This window comes from Penicillium bovifimosum (assembly GCF_028826915.1).
Source record: "Penicillium bovifimosum strain IBT 22155 chromosome Unknown utg000002l_segment0_segment0, whole genome shotgun sequence".
Lineage (NCBI taxonomy): Eukaryota > Fungi > Ascomycota > Eurotiomycetes > Eurotiales > Aspergillaceae > Penicillium > Penicillium bovifimosum.
Window position 1 is genome coordinate 3,820,025 of NW_026622711.1, and position 15,825 is coordinate 3,835,849.

The window sequence follows — 15,825 nt, forward strand, 5'->3', positions numbered from 1 at the left end:
GATTAGAATGTACAATTGATGTTATTTACAGCAGATCACAGCGATCAAATATTAAGAAGACAAAAGGTGGGGGAAGTTGTTCGGTCTAAACAATTCCCCGTTCACCCCCACGCTGGGGTAGTTTTTCCATCAATCACGATGCTACGTGGTTAGGACAAGTTAGGAGATTCTCTAGAACGTTCTTTAGAATGTTCTCTTCCCATGGGTTTGGACTTTGGAGAGACATTTGAAGAGTACTTGAACTTGAACACCAGTAACCAGACTCGGAAACCGACTTCCATGTGTTCATTTCTTCTTCTCCACCTGACATCAGAAGAACCCACAAAGTACCACAAAAGATGGGCGTGATCGTGGGGGCTGCATGCAACTGCCAATCAATTGTCTTCCTATGGAGTCACTCAGATCTTCATCGCTGCGGAAGCCAGAATCCGTGATGTTTCACTGGAAGAGAATCGTCGCACAATGGCTGACGTCGGAAATCGAGATGCGATCGCATCGTATATATTCAGATCTAACATCCTAGGGCTGATCTCAGGTTAAAACCACTTTTCTCATAGGTTGCAGTGTACAGAATTTGAAGTACAACGAGTATACAAAATGGCACCAGTCGCCATCTCCCCACAGGCCTCCCCCGTCTTCAACAAGCGGGATGGCCAGGCACTCGAAGACCTCTCCGATGCCATCGATGAAGTCAACGTTCTCAAGGACATGAAGAGACGCGAGGCTCAAAAATTAGCAGAAGAAAAGGGCCTATACGAAGAGTCCGAGTTCGACAAAGAGAAAGACAAGACCAATTTCCGCCAATACGAAAACGCCTGCGACCGAGTCAAGAACTTCTACCACGAGCAACACACCAAGCAAACAGTCGCCTACAACCTCAAAGCCCGCCACGACTTCCACAGCAAGACACGCGCCGAAATGACCGTCTGGGAAGCCATGGAGAAGCTCAATACCCTGATTGACGAGTCCGACCCAGACACCAGTCTCTCTCAAATCGAGCACCTCCTCCAATCTGCCGAGGCCATCCGACGAGACGGCAAGCCGCGCTGGATGCAGCTGACCGGACTGATCCACGACCTTGGCAAGCTTCTCTTCTTCTTCGATGCTGAAGGTCAATGGGACGTTGTCGGCGACACGTTCCCTGTCGGCTGTGCCTATGACGAGAGGATCGTCTATGGTCGTGACTCGTTCCGTGATAATGAGGACTTCGGACATAGCATTTATGATACTAAGTTCGGTATCTATAGCCCTGGCTGTGGTCTGGATAAGGTCATGCTCTCTTGGGGTCATGATGAGTATCTTTATCATCTGGCGAAGGAGCAGTCGACGCTTCCTGATGAGGCTCTGGCTATGATTCGGTATCATTCTTTCTATCCTTGGCATAGCGCTGGCGCTTACCATGAGTTGATGAATGATCATGATCGTGAGATGTTGCGTGCTGTGAAGGCTTTCAATCCTTATGACTTGTACAGCAAGAGTGATGGTATTCCCAGTATTGAGGAGCTGAAGGTATGTTTTGTTACTGCTGATATGATTCGAGTCTGTACTAACTCTCTGTCTAGCCTTACTACTTGGAGCTCATTGACGAGTACTTCCCCACCAAGGTTCTCAAGTGGTAGATGTCTACAATTCTCTGTTTCTACGTGCTTTATCTATGATTCCCCTCTTCTTTGTTTGTGTCCATGGAAAGATTTACGATCTATCATGAAATTAGCGTATAGAAATGTCATTTCCCCGATTTATCAGACAATACACTCATGATCAATATTCTGACAGTAAGGAGCCTTTCATACCTACTTGGAAATTAGACATAAGCATCGGGTTCCAGAGCTTATGACTTATAAGGATGGAGGCCATTCTGCAGTTGCTGTTGGTGGCTGTCTGAGACTGGTCAGAGATCAAGAGACTGGGCAGCAAGATTCATTCATGAATGGAGAGAAGCCAAGTGAATTATCCTCACGAAACACATCATTCCGATTTATAGGTATAAATCTCACTGCAGTAGACAGGGACAGCTCACTACAACCTCGCAACCTCCACCCTCTCCCCCTCCTCATCAAAGAAGATCTTCCTCTCTGTAACCAAAGCCTCTTGCAACGCCGCCCCAATCCTCACAGCCCTAACGGCATCCCCCAACACAACCGGCAACTCCCCTCCATCCAAACAAGCCCCCGTAAACTCCCTCGCCTCAGTAACAAAAGCCTCCTCAAACCGATCATAATAATCCCCGGGCAGCTCCCTACTAACCCCACTGCCCCCAAACACCTGCACCAGATTCATCGCGGGCCTAGCATTAACCGCCAACTTGCCCTTAGTCCCAATAATCTCAGTAACATCCTCCTGGCCGGCAGCCATCATACGCGACGCATAAAAGTACGCAATGCGACCGTCGTAGAACTCAACCAATCCAACGGCGTTATCGCGGTCGTTGTGCTGACGCAGACCCGGCTCGACGGCTGTGATGCCGGCCGCCGAGACGGATTTGACTTTGCAGTTGCCGAAGAACCAGAAGGTGAGGTCGATGTCGTGGATGGAGCAGTCGACGAAGATGCCGCCGGAGTATTGGGCGTAGGCGACGAAGAAGCCGGTTGGATCGAGCTTGTCGCAGGTTTGGCTGCGGAGGACGGAGGGAGTGCCGATTGCGCCGGATTGCATTTTCTTATGGGCGGCGCGGTAGGATTTGTCGAAGCGTCGGGAGAAGCCGCACATTACCTTGAGGTTGGGTTTCAGGGTTGCTGCGTTGACGACGGATTGGGACTGTTGGGGTTGTTAGGATGGTGTGTTTTGGTGGAACTGGAGAGAGTGAGGGTTGGAGTGCAACTTACTACTTCAACGCTGGTGGAAATGGGTTTCTCGCAAAGGACATGCTTGTCTGCTTCGATAGCCTTGATGGCCTGCTCGGCATGGACGGCGGTTGCGGATGCGATTACCACGGCAACTAGACCTTCATGTTTGAGCATGTCGTCGTAGTTCTGGTATAGGCGTACGCCGAAGGGCTCGAGGTGGATCTTAGCCCATTCGAGCTCGACGGGGTCCGGGGAGCTGGCAGCTACGAGCTCAGCCCTGGGGGTACGCTCCAGGAAATTTAGGGCATGGCGCTTGCCCATGCGGCCTAGACCGGCACAACCTATCTTCAATCTTTGAGCAGTCATTGTGTGAGAGATACAAAGGCGGAAAGATTTGCTATTGAATATTGATAACGGACTGGACAGTTCGGAGACTGTTATAAGGTCAGATCGGAAATACGTCGTACATGCGGAGGCCAGTCTCCGTTGGTATCACCGGTGATCTCTCCGCAGACAGGTAGGCACATAGATCGGAAAGTGAATTCCACAACTCCATTGATATTACCTATGAGATACTTGAACGGGCTAATTAGTTGGTTCATTTGTGTCGGATTTCTTTTCACGACGCATTTTGCGCTTCGAGACCTCGATCGGATCCGCAAATCCGTCGCCTCTCAGCCAGGCCAGACCCTTGCGCAGACCACCGCCCTGGACAGCCGAAGGGTTCGCCTCAAGGATCGATCCCATGAGTGCCCAAGCTGCTACAAACAGTACCAGCTCACCGCTCTTTCCGCCCTTCCAGAGTCCGCGCTTGACTCCCGTCTTGTACGCCGAGTCAACAGCCGCCCGGAAAATCCAGAGGAAAGTGCTGCGGCTGTTGCCCAGGAACAAAAATGGCAGACCACCCAGTGCTCCACTGAGGAAGAAACGCTTGGTGGGGAGTGTTGAGCGGGGCAGGTTGTTGTTCAAGAGACAGACGCTACCCCAGGCTGTGCCAATTGCGGCAGAGAGGACTGCTGTCATGGTGATGATGCGCTTGGAGATAGTGCTCACAGAATCAAGAGGCTCAAGTAGTATACTCTTGAATTTGGGGATCGAGAGCGCTAGGGTGACGGTCGTTAGGAACCGTGCAAGCGGCGGCACGGAGAGGAGAAGGTGGTGCAGGAACGCCGTGCTACAATTCGGCAGATTCGGATGCAAGAGAGCGCACGATAGGTTCGTAATCGCAGGGTGAGCAGGTCCAGTGATTGGGGAGATGGAGTGCACTGCTGATGGCAAGGTGTTGGCATCACCGGGGTGTAGAATTGGAGAAACGAATGCGCTGTGTCTTATTAGAAACCAAACCAATATTCAAGAGAACCAAAACCAAACTTACGGCCAGCGAAGGTCAGCAATAGATGCAAGAGAGTTCACGATCTCTTCCTTCTCAGGCCAGTAGACGTTGGCCGGAAGCGACTCCGGTCGGCCTTGGATATAACTCGGCGAGAGCTTGAGAATGACGTTTCCAAACCACTAGAAGAAGTCAGCGATCATATTCAACCATCCAAGATCAGTACACGAACACTTGGTGTAGTCTCGCGATCAAACACAAAGGCATGGAAGAGCTGCGCAAACGAGATGGGCATCAACAGCCAGCTGCCGAACCACCACGGTCGCTTATCCAACCAGCCTTTAGAGTCCAGGACATTGAATAAAAATTCCATACTCCTGGTGCCTGCGTAGATGGCCGCAGTCAATCGAAGCTGGTCCTGAGGGCAGATGCCTAGGGCAAAGCCCGCCAAACTTGCGCCGATCGCTGGCGCAAGGCGGGAGGTCAACGCCTTCGAGATGCGCGGATTGCGCTCTCTGAAGGGCTGTGCATCATCGGTGCGGAGGTTGGCTCGCAGTCGGACGAGAAAGCGGTAGAGGAGGCGATGGATGAGAAGGAGGAGGGACAGGGAGATCGAGAGACGGAATTTGGGAGACCGTAGGAGGGGAGTTCGGGCTTTCTTCCTGTAATTGGAGATACAGTTAGCGTATGTTCTTATGAAACACTCTGAATCCCTGGATAGATAATATAGGTCTTACTGTGGAGGGCCGCTTTGGAATCGAGCAATCAGCAGATCCGCCAACTTCAAGGCGATTCCGGTGCCGGCAAAGACACGCAGCGAAGCGCGAACGGCAGCCTCGCTGTGCCGGTTCTTCGGACGAGCGATCACATCAAAGCGTGCTGGAGATGGAAGCTTGCTTTGGACGGCTGGGACGCGTGTAAGTGTGGATTCGTGGAGGTGACGATACTCTTTGGCGCTGATGAGCACACGGAGGACATCGCGTACGGCGGGAGGCGGCAGGTCCAGCGCGTCCCTTGGGACTGGAGCGCTGTCCGCAGTAGACATGTTGGGCTATGTTGATGTACCAAGTTGTCCAAGTTAGAGAGCTTGAAATCCGGGGATGAGAAGGGGGTCGAGGGGCTCCGCTTCGTGGAGAAGGACCTCGGTAAACCTTGCCAAGGCATCTGGGCATGGGCTTGTGCCGTATTGGATATTTCACTTGCTTTGGATATAATAGTAGCCTTTTAAACATGATTAAAGAGCCTCGAAAAATGAAAATACTTTGACATTTGTTCAGATTTCGCCTATCTACGTAGAACAGCAAGATCATATCTACAAATATTGAGCGCCTGAGGCAGAAACGGGCCAATTCGAATACCCTCGAGCTTGCAGTCCAGACCATAGGTATCTTGATTTCATTGAAACAGTCTGGTCTATGAAGCCTGCAAGTCATTTCCCGTACATGATGCTCCTTGGCTTAAGCCACTACGCCTGGTCGAAATTTCCCGTGGTAGTCCAGTATACGTTATAGTTGTATCCCTGAGCATCATAGAAAGCACTCAATGTAACGTCTTTTCCGTCGGCAGTGGAGGTGAAGTCGAGGCCAGAATCACTGGAGCGTTTGATAGAGTCAAGGGCGAGAGTAGGAGTGCCACTCAGTGTTTGGTCGCCGTAATTCCCACATAGCACGGTCGGTCCATACGCAATTGCCACCATACTCGGGTCATCATTTGCAGCGATTGTACGCAGGCTCATGGGGAAGCGGAACTCAACGACATCTCCATCGGCCCATGTGCGCGAGATTTCAGCGTATGTTCCGGGTGTGGCTTTAACATCAGACAAAGGTTCCCCATTGAGCGTCAGCTCTGCCCCTGATGCCCATGTAGGGATGCGGATTTTCATGGTCCAGTCACCCTGACCAGAGACTTTCAGTTGCGAAGTATCGCCGATTGGGTAAGTCGTGGATTGTGTCAGAGTAACACCCATCTCCGGCCATTTGAGGACAGAAGACATGAATAAGTTGATAAACAGCGTCGAGTCATCGTGGAAGTAGATCGAGTCCATCAACTTGGTGTTGGTTTCGAGTGCCGTTCCTTGGCAGCACCAGAAGGAGTCGTAGTCCGTACTCCAGGTACCGCCACCCCAGGCGGGTCCAATACCGCGGCGGCCTCCAGCGTTGAGCGGGGTGAAGTAAGTAATGTGCCCATGAGAATCATCAGGGTTCTGTTGGCCCAGCAGGTGGTTGAGTAATGAGGTTTCGTAGAAATCAAAATACGTTGTGTTATCGGAATCGAGAAGCCACAGCTCACGGGTCAGCTTGAGCATGTTGTAGGAATTGCATGCTTCACAAGTGTCGTTGGTCAGATAAGCGGCGATAGCATTTGGAGCATGGAAGTGTTCAGCTTGGCTGTTACCACCAATGGCGTAGGTGTGTGACTTGACAACAAATTCCCAGGCGTTGCGGGCAATATCAAGGTAGCGAGAGTCTCCAGTGGCTCGGTATTCACGAGCGGCTCCGATCCACTTTGGTACTTGAGTGTTTGCATGTAGACCGTCGAACTCATCTTTTCCGGCTGCAAGAGGGTCGAATACAGCGGCATGATCAAAGCGTTGGGCAACGGTAAGCCATTTCTCGTCACCAGTTTGGTGGTAGATCTCAGCCAGCACATCGTTCATACCGCCGAATTCCGTTTGTAGAATCTTCTGCATTGCATCATAACTCAATGATTTGGTGCGATTGTCAACCCAACTCGCGAAGGATAGTAAGACGTCTCGGGCGGTGTTGTCGCCTGTCAAGCGCCAGACATCGAGGATGCCTGCAAGAGTCTTGTGTACCGCGTAATACGGCACATTGCCGTTTGTCAGGGTGCCATTCCCGAGTTTTGCGAACTCTGATTCTGGGAAGCCAGAAACGTATCCGCCCGTAAATCCAACAGCCTCGTTGTTGGCCTGGCATTTTGCCAGTTCCGCAACAAAGTAGGTTGCTCGATCATAACATGTTTGGTCTTGGAGGACAGCATAGCATTGAGCCCAGGCAGTGAGGAAATGACCCTGGACATGGGATCGGAACGGGAAATCCGGAGAATCCCAGCCACCGTTAGGCGTTGCCTGCTGTGTAGACAGTCCGTGGGTAGTCCGGAAGACATAAAGCAATCTTTCGACGTCTATATCTTTCAGATATGCAAGGGTACGGCCCTGGTTGTCCAGAAAGCGGTCTTGGGACAATTCAACACCGCCAAGGTCGAATTCGAATGCCTGGGCTTTAGCATCGTAGGTGGTTCCGGCATCGGACTGTCCATTGACGAAAGATGAAAGAGAAAGACAAGCGTAAACAAATATAGCAAGGGGCTTCCGCCAGCCCTTGGTGTGTATCATTTTGAACTGCTCCCCGCTGGAGGATTGTAAGAGCTAGCCTAGCTACTCTGCAGGGCTTGTCTAGGACATGATCGCAGTGCGTCTGACAATAGGTCTCTTTTAATCTTGAAATTTTCCGGTGGGATAGAACATAGTTGAATCTTCAATACCATGTCAAGGACCTCCACACTCGTGAGTGCTACCCTGTATGCACCCCGCATTTTGATCATTTATCCGCAATCTTCATGGGTAATAAGGCTTGTTGCGAAGTGCCGGACTCATTTGGCCCCAAACTTGTTCCTCTGAGATGGGAAACATGCCGGAGGGGTTGTAGATCATTCACCTCAGTCCACGTATCATATCGCTTGTGCCCTACGGGCGACGGATCAGTGCCCTATCCGGGTAATTCACCTTTCCTTGTCGCGGAGAACAATGGATTAGAGCCCTCAGGTGGCCTCAAGGCGGTCACTCACTCTAGCTGTCCTCGTCCGAGTCATTCAGCTAGCCCTGAGCGATGGAGCCTGGAGGTAGGTATGCTGTGCAGCTGTACTCCGTACTGCGTAATAACATCGCCCTCTAGGCATCACGTGATGCTTAGTGAGCATGTGACAATAGGTTACGTAATGATTAGGGTGGCTCAATTAGGACTAGCGGGAGTGTCTTAACCGTTAGGGAGTGTCCCCAGTCATTCCCTTCCCTCCCAGGCCAGGACGGAGCTATTTTCGATTCGAGCTTCGAGGGCCCCAGTTGCTATTACTATCTGCTGTGCGTGAAAGGCTGAACTTCCAAGATCAGATCCTTGGATTCATCAGCATTCAGGGTAGATCTACCCTGTTCATAATCGTTTCAGATTGAATATTCCGGGGATCAGCTAGGCCGAGTCACCGAGCCGAGCCCTAAATTAGGTCTTTCAATATGAGACGCAAGTTGCAACAAGGCTGAGGGTGCTCCACATAGCCCTGGCACGGAAGTCTATACTTCTGCAGTTTGTAATTTCTTGCTGCAGATAATTATCGGCTTAGACCAAAAGCAGCTGGTCCCGCTCAATTTGCCCGACGATATTCCGGGAATCATAGTACATCATGGCCTCATCAGCGGGGCCTTTGACTCCGTGAAGCCAAATGTTTCGGAGTATTTCCGGTTCTGAGCTATATGCATGAATCCAAGGAGCACGCAGAAGGTATCAGGCACCTCTAGGCCTCGTGGTGAACTCCTGAATTAAATCTTCCGACCAAGGCAGAGCTCTGCACGGTGATAGCTCCGTTTCATTGCGATGCTAGTGCAAGGCGCTAGGCGCAGAATACCTTGAAGACCGAGGCTCAGAAGTTAAGAATACTAAGAATAAGTACCAAGGCCAAGGAAGCTTGAAATAGCTTGTTCAAACCAATCCATTCCTTTTCTGCTTTGATACTGCATTCAACCGGGCAACCCCCAACTGATCAGACAGCCTCTTCAAAATGCGTACTTCCATTATTCCTATGCTGGCACTTGCCGCCGCGGTATCTGCTGCTCCTGGTCCTTCTCGAGTCTCCGAGATAGTCGGGCGTGCTTCGACTTGCACCTTCACCTCGGCCGCAAGTGCCAGTGCCAGCAAGAAGTCCTGCTCCACCATTGTGCTGGATAACATTGAGGTCCCCGCCGGCGAGACCCTCGACCTTTCCAGCCTGCAGGATGGCACCAAGGTAACATACCCGATTTCCGATCGCCGAGAACCAGGTTGCCAACACTCACTATATAGGTCATCTTCAGGGGTGAGACGACATTCGGATATGAGGAGTGGAAGGGCCCTCTGATCCGCTTCTCGGGCTCAAACATCGAGATCACTGGCGAAGAGGGCCATGTCATCAATGGTGGCGGAGCCAGCTGGTGGGACGGCAAGGGAACCAACGGCGGCAAGGACAAGCCCAAGTTCTTCTATGCCCATTCTATGACCGACTCATCTATTACCGGCCTGAACGTCAAGAACACCCCTGTTCAGGCTTTCAGCGTGCAGGCCGACAACCTGGTTCTCGACAGCATCACCATCGACAACTCTGATGGCGATGACAACGGCGGCCACAATACTGATGCTTTCGATGTTGGTGAGAGTACCTACATTACCATCAGCAATGCCAACGTGAAGAATCAAGATGACTGTCTTGCTGTGAACTCTGGCGAGGTAAGCGCATTTGCATTGCCTCCTTTACCATGAGCCGTTTCCAAATTAACCATATCCAGAACATCGTCTTCACTGGAGGCTACTGCTCCGGCGGCCACGGTCTCTCCATCGGCTCCGTCGGTGGCCGGGATGATAACACCGTGAAGAACGTAACCATTTCCGATTCAACCGTGACCAACTCTGCCAACGGCGTGCGCATCAAGACCGTCTACGAGGCCACTGGTGAAGTCTCTGACGTGACTTTCTCCAACATAGAGCTGTCCAACATCTCTGATTACGGTATTGTCATTGAGCAGGACTATGAGAATGGCAGCCCTACCGGTACTCCCACCACTGGTGTGCCCATCACCGGGCTGACTGTCGAGGGGATTACTGGCTCTGTTGAGAGCGACGCTACCAATGTCTACATCTTGTGTGGTAGTGGGAGCTGCTCCGACTGGACCTGGTCTGGAATTGATCTCACTGGTGGTAAGACTAGCAGCAAGTGCTCGAATGTGCCTTCCGGTGTCTCTTGCTAGGCCAGGATCAAGATATCGAGGGACAAACACACTGTACACACAGTCCATGTCTTCTGGGGTATATCCATGCATCGGGGATTGGCCATGTTACCTGTATGGATATAGGGAGTAGTTCTCTGACCATTTCAGTTTATAAATGAATAACATCGGCCTAAGGTGTTAAACTTGTACTGTGTACTTGTCAACTCAGCTGCTCAATCAACGCCAAGCATGAGGAGTATGCATAGTTCGATGACGCAATGGAGACCACCTTTCCTTTGCACAGAATCACACATCTTACGATTCCTACCTTCTCCTTGTTCCATACAAGACTAGTTACCAAAATGCAAGTTCTTTTACTCGGCGGTCACGGCAAAATTGCCCTCCACCTAACGCCGCTCCTCCTCAAGCGGGCCTGGAACGTAACCAGCGTCATTCGCAACCCCGACCATGAAAGCGAGATCTTAGCCTTGGGCAAGGGTCTGAAGGGCAATATCAAAGTACTAGTTTCAAGTCTAGATGACGTGAAGAGTGCCTCAGACGCTCAGAAGATTATCGACACCGTCACGCCGGACTATGTCGTCTGGTCAGCTGGTATGGATACATCCTCACCGTGACCCCTCACCTCACCCCGCACCCACCCAAGCGCCCCTACAAAGAACTCCTCTACATAGCATCAAAGCAAAACATAACTATATAGCCCATCTCTATCCCAACCCCCTCCCAATAAAAATTAACGAAAGACCCAGGCGCCGGCGGCAAAGGCGGACCTTCCCGAACAATCGCAATCGACCAAGAAGCCGCCAAACACTTCCTAACAGCCTCCTTCGCCACTCCAAGCGTAAGCAAATTCCTCATGATCTCCTACCTAGGCAGTCGGCGCAACCAGCCGTCCTGGATGCCCGACGACGAATGGGCGGGCATCGTGAAAACGAACACAGAAGTGCTGCCGACATACGCGAAAGCCAAACAAGAAGCCGACGAGTACATGACTGCGTTGGCTGCGGTTCGCAAGCGTGACCCGACCCGGCCGTTTCAGGCTATTAATCTGCGGCCGGGGCTTTTGACGGACCAGCCTGCGACGAGGAAGGTGGAGCTGGGGATTACGGGGAAGGGGAGGGGGAGTGTTACGAGGGAGGATGTGGCTATTGTTGCGGATGGGTTGTTGGCGAGGGCTGATGTGGAGGGGTGGATTGATCTTGTTAATGGGGAGGAGGGGGTGGAGGAGGCTGTTGAGCGGGTTGCGAGGGAGAGGGTTGATGCTGTTGTTGGGGAGGATGTTGAGGCCATGGTGAAGAGGTTCTTCCCTTGAGGCTTAGGGGTTTGGGGTTTAGTCTACTAGATCCAGGATATTCGTCGGTTTAGGTGGTTAGTATGTTCATACACATGGGAGTGAAAGTAAAAATCTCGAGGCTCTAAGTTTTGTAATGCTTCAATGCTTCTATATCCAAAATGAGTAAACTATAGCCTGGCCTTGGGCTTCTCGGCCACCCCCTTGAACTGCTGCTTCAGCACCCGACGGAGGATCTTCCCACTGGGGTTCTTGGGAATTGCATCGACGAACCGTACACCACCCCGCAGACGCTTATGGCTGGCGACCTTACTATCCAGCCATTTGATGATGTTGGCTGCCTCTTCCTCCTCGCTCCTTCCGGAAGACTTGCTCTTCGCGCTGCGAACGACACAAGCCATGGGAACTTCCGAACCGTGAGCCTCGCTCTCAATGCCAATGACGGCAACATCATCGATAGCATCGTTGTCAACCAGATATCCCTCCAACTCGGCAGGGGGCACTTGGAAGCCCTTGTACTTGATGAGCTCCTTGACACGATCGGTGATGTAGAAGTTTCCTTTGGCATCCTGATACCCAACGTCACCAGTCTGGAACCAACCATCCTCCGACAAGCACCCCTTAGTAGCCTCGGGGTTATTGTGGTAGCCCATGAAGACATTGGGTCCCTTGAGATACAGTTCACCGACCTCGCCGACAGCAACTTCCTTAGGTGCGGATCCATCCTCCGGCATGGTCATATACTTGGCTTCCATATTAGGCATCAAGCGACCGACAGAGCCAACGGACTCGCGCCACTCCTCCCAACGCTGGGTGTGGGTGGTGGGGCTGGTCTCGCTGAGTCCGTAACCCTGCTTGATGCCGACCTTGATGCGTGCGTAGACTGACTCGACCAGCTCTTGTGTGAGTGGCGCGGCGCCGGAGTTCATCATGCGTAGACTTGACAGGTCATACTTGTCAACCACGGGGTGTTTGCCCAACAGCAGCACCACGGGAGGGACGATGTAACTGAATGTGCAGCGGTAATTCTGCACGTGCTGACACCACTTTTCGATGTCGAACTTGGACATGACAATCAAGTGATAGCCCTTGTATAGAGCCTGGGTAATCAAACAGGTCAATCCTAAGATGGTAGTTAGTTCACTTGTGCATCCACAGCCTCTAGACGGGAAACCCATACCATAGATGTGATAAAAGGGCAAGAATGCCAGAACGCGGTCACCCTTCCCATCAGGCCCACCGTTCCAGGTCAACATGCCGCCTTCACCAGTTACCTGCTGCATGATGTTGGCCACGATATTCCGGTGCGAGAGCATAACGCCCTTCGGCACACCTGTCGTTCCAGACGAATAAACCAAGAATGCCACATCCTTCTCGGGAGTGACCTTCTGCTTGCGGAAGCGCGTAGCGCGGGAGATATTGCGGATGGATCCAAAATGCTTGAAGCGTGCCTCGGGATCCCGTTGGTCCCCAACCAAGATAATACGGTCCTCGGGGATGCCGACCCTCTTGGCAGCTTCTCTTGCAACCGACAACGCCGAGATCTGAGTCGCAATTGCCTTGGCGCCAGAGTTCTTGAGCTGGAAGGCCAACTCCTCAACCGTGTAACCTGGGTTCGCGGGAGACACAACTCCGCCCGCCCAGAGAGTACCCCACATCATCACAGGCGTGTCGATGCTGTTCGGAGTGAAGAGGGCCAATACATCTCCCTTCTGCCAGTCCCAAACGGCTCGCAAGCCCTTTCCGAACTCTAGTGAGGCATCCTTGAGGGTCTTGTATGTGTAGTGGCGTTGGGTATCGGCATCTTGGTAGAGGACTGGCGTTGTGGGTCAGCTTTGAGTGACTCCAGCAGTCTAGGGGGATGAGGCGGGACGACCGCAGTTTAGGGATCTCTTCGCATTTGAACGTACTCTTGTCATCTGGAAAAGGCCTATCCTTGCGCTCAAACAGGAATGTCCAGAGGTCCACTGGTGGGATGTCCGCCAAGGGGTAGCTGGAGGCGACGGGCATAATTGCGGGGAAGGAAAGCTTAACGGCCGATCCGGGGGATAGGATGGAGGCTCCAAGGAGAGAGTATGGGTAGTGGGAATACCGAGAGGTTAAGTCAGGTTAAATCAGGTTGGCTCGCTGTCAGATGAAGGAAAAATGACTTGAAGGAGCTTAGGAGCGAGTACTCGTACTTAAAGAGATCGTACTCCGCAGTCTCGGTTCATGGCTAGCCTCGGCTGCTTAAACTGCCAGCCCGACGTTTTACCCGGAGGCCCACCTCCCGATGAGGCGGGTTTCTTATTGCTACGTCTGGGGGAAGGTGGATTAGAAATCTTCTTCCATTGTCACTTTGTTACTTAGTGTCCGTGCAGGAGATAGAGGACTGATCAGCGCTCGCTGATCTCGGCAGTTCTGCAACCGAGGCGGATATATATGTCCGCGAGAACCTAGGACGATGAGTGCACTGGCTTTTAACAAACATCCAGGACGATCTGGAATTGCTACTCCGGTAGCGAGATATCTTGCGCGATGCCACGATCTAATGTATCGCTGCGGAAATGCAAGGCCTGGTATAATGGAGCCTACAAGTCGACGGGTTTATTTGTTAAGCGTAGAGGCTCCATAAACATGGGAACCGTCTGATGATGGATCGATCTTGTCAAAGCCGCCCGTGTTCTGTGCTCAGGATATAGAATCTGTGAACTACCTAGATTGCACTACCTAATAGGGTCGAAATGACATGGCCCTAACACTACATGAGCGGGCATAAGACAAACGGTGGGATACTTAACCGACTCAGATTGGAGCATAGGTATATCGTGGGCCCAATCGATCAAGTAGATAGCACGTAGAGGTACCTCTGCTAGGTTGTAACGACATGATTTGTGCACATTATCGTGCTGCCAAGTAATAACCTTATTAGCGTGACCAACAAGATCCCGCTTCCCCAGGGCATAAGGAGCGGAGTCTAGTGTGTGGAGCGGTTTGGGGAATGACGCCGTAGTCCCGTCTGGACCGACGAGATATAGTTACTAGATGCAAAGTTACTGGCTACAGGACGAGCGATGATATTGTAGTGTCGTTAGATTAGACCCCGTCCCTGGTAACCCTCAACGAGGCCAGAGGAGTATCTTTTTACCTCGCCAGATTCGACGAGGGACTAAATTCAGATCCTAAGAGATTTCATGCCGACAAGATCTTAAATTGAGTTGGAAACAGCTGACCCGCACTGGAAATACATGCTGAAAAAAAGAGCCCAGTTGAAAAGGTTGCCGAATTCCATTTTTGTATTCCCAGCACCATTTCCTCCACACGCCACTCTCCGAGGGGAATCGTTTGAAATCGTTTACTTGAGGGGAATGAAACGGGAAGAGTGGGTGGCACCGATACCGGGACGACCGTGCTTGACGGGCTTGCTGGAAGGTTGTTAGTCCTGTCATGTTGATGATCCTAGGCATGGGGAGCACGTACTAAGAGATAGAGAACTCAGCCAGGTAGTGGCCAACCATCTCGGGCTTGATCTCAACCTGGTTGAACTCCTTACCGGAGTAGATACCGACGACGGAACCGATCATCTCGGGGACGACAATCATGTCACGGAGGTGGGTCTTGACGAGATCGGGCTTCTCGTTGGGCTTGGCCTCCTGCTTGGCCTTGCGGAGCTTCTTGATGAGGCCCATAGGCTTGCGCTTCAGACCGCGGTTGAAACGTCTGCGGGCACGAGCGTGAACGACATCACGGAGCTGCTCGGAAGAAAGGTCGAGGAGCCTGTAAAGAGATTTCAGTCAGACCAACGTCCTTCCAAAATTTGTCCGTTGATTTCCATCCGCATTGCAGGATCACCCAGACGAGAATCGGGATGCCACAGACCACATGTCAGGTGTGTGGTTGGTATGTCGAATAGCCCCCTTCGATTCCGTCTGGCGATGCGCTGGTTGCGAATAGATTTTCAAACATGTGATGACTGGCAGTGGGAACGTACTGGTCGAGGTCAATACCGCGGTAAGAAAACTTGCGGAACTGTCTTCTTTTCTTGATCTCTGTTTGTCGAAGGTTCAGTCAGCGTCTGCGATCTTGTTGTAGTGCGTGTCTCCCTGCATCCATGTCTGTGTCGTTCCCCTCCAACATGTATTCTTTCTATCTTTATCACCGCGTAGTCGATCGAAATCCCCGTCTCTTTCTCTTGTGCGATTCTTCTGTCATGGGCGATGGGTGGGAATGCATTTGATTCAAAACGTACCGGCAGCCTCCTCGGCGTTCTAAATAGAAACTCATGTCAGTGTATCGCACGGGCTAGAAGGGCGAGGAAAAAAACTCACGTATTCGATGTCAGCCATTTTTGCAGAAGTTCCTGTAAGCCGCCTTTCGAACGTGTCTCGAAAAGCGAGGGAATAGGTTGTCGGAAATTGTCGTGTCGCTGAGCGGTCGGGCTACTAGCACA

General features: G+C 51.8%; 8 protein-coding genes across 8 annotated transcripts; 3 read left to right on the forward strand and 5 right to left on the reverse strand.

The window, feature by feature from the left end:
- Positions 1-597: 597 nt before the first annotated feature.
- Positions 598-1,619, forward strand: N7515_002634 (inositol oxygenase; the record flags this gene model as incomplete). Its single annotated transcript, XM_056663378.1, has 2 exons — positions 598-1,509; positions 1,563-1,619. The coding sequence occupies 2 exons, from the start codon at positions 598-600 to the stop codon at positions 1,617-1,619; spliced, it is 969 nt and encodes a 322-aa protein (XP_056525491.1).
- Positions 1,620-2,019: 400 nt separating this feature from the next.
- On the reverse strand, positions 2,020-3,152 carry N7515_002635 (putative NAD binding Rossmann fold oxidoreductase; the record flags this gene model as incomplete). The annotated part of the gene is made up of 2 exons (XM_056663379.1): positions 2,020-2,757; positions 2,826-3,152. The coding sequence occupies 2 exons, from the start codon at positions 3,150-3,152 to the stop codon at positions 2,020-2,022; spliced, it is 1,065 nt and encodes a 354-aa protein (XP_056525492.1).
- A 219-nt stretch (positions 3,153-3,371) lies between these two features.
- Positions 3,372-5,161, reverse strand: N7515_002636 (uncharacterized protein; the record flags this gene model as incomplete). The annotated part of the gene is made up of 4 exons (XM_056663380.1): positions 3,372-4,107; positions 4,162-4,298; positions 4,349-4,778; positions 4,854-5,161. The coding sequence occupies 4 exons, from the start codon at positions 5,159-5,161 to the stop codon at positions 3,372-3,374; spliced, it is 1,611 nt and encodes a 536-aa protein (XP_056525493.1).
- Positions 5,162-5,581: 420 nt separating this feature from the next.
- Positions 5,582-7,471, reverse strand: N7515_002637 (glycoside hydrolase family 127 protein; the record flags this gene model as incomplete). Its single annotated transcript, XM_056663381.1, has 1 exon — positions 5,582-7,471. The coding sequence occupies one exon, from the start codon at positions 7,469-7,471 to the stop codon at positions 5,582-5,584; it is 1,890 nt and encodes a 629-aa protein (XP_056525494.1).
- Positions 7,472-8,907: 1,436 nt separating this feature from the next.
- Positions 8,908-10,126, forward strand: N7515_002638 (glycoside hydrolase family 28 protein; the record flags this gene model as incomplete). The annotated part of the gene is made up of 3 exons (XM_056663382.1): positions 8,908-9,132; positions 9,189-9,608; positions 9,668-10,126. 3 exons carry the CDS (start codon positions 8,908-8,910, stop codon positions 10,124-10,126), a joined length of 1,104 nt encoding a protein of 367 aa, XP_056525495.1.
- Positions 10,127-10,449: 323 nt separating this feature from the next.
- N7515_002639 (uncharacterized protein) lies at positions 10,450-11,417 on the forward strand (the record flags this gene model as incomplete). The annotated part of the gene is made up of 2 exons (XM_056663383.1): positions 10,450-10,699; positions 10,855-11,417. The coding sequence occupies 2 exons, from the start codon at positions 10,450-10,452 to the stop codon at positions 11,415-11,417; spliced, it is 813 nt and encodes a 270-aa protein (XP_056525496.1).
- Positions 11,418-11,566: 149 nt separating this feature from the next.
- N7515_002640 (acyl--CoA ligase) lies at positions 11,567-13,406 on the reverse strand (the record flags this gene model as incomplete). The annotated part of the gene is made up of 3 exons (XM_056663384.1): positions 11,567-12,519; positions 12,577-13,212; positions 13,307-13,406. The coding sequence occupies 3 exons, from the start codon at positions 13,404-13,406 to the stop codon at positions 11,567-11,569; spliced, it is 1,689 nt and encodes a 562-aa protein (XP_056525497.1).
- Positions 13,407-14,730: 1,324 nt separating this feature from the next.
- N7515_002641 (40S ribosomal protein uS19) lies at positions 14,731-15,721 on the reverse strand (the record flags this gene model as incomplete). The annotated part of the gene is made up of 5 exons (XM_056663385.1): positions 14,731-14,800; positions 14,856-15,152; positions 15,367-15,424; positions 15,625-15,643; positions 15,704-15,721. The coding sequence occupies 5 exons, from the start codon at positions 15,719-15,721 to the stop codon at positions 14,731-14,733; spliced, it is 462 nt and encodes a 153-aa protein (XP_056525498.1).
- Between the last annotated feature and the right edge of the window lie 104 nt (positions 15,722-15,825).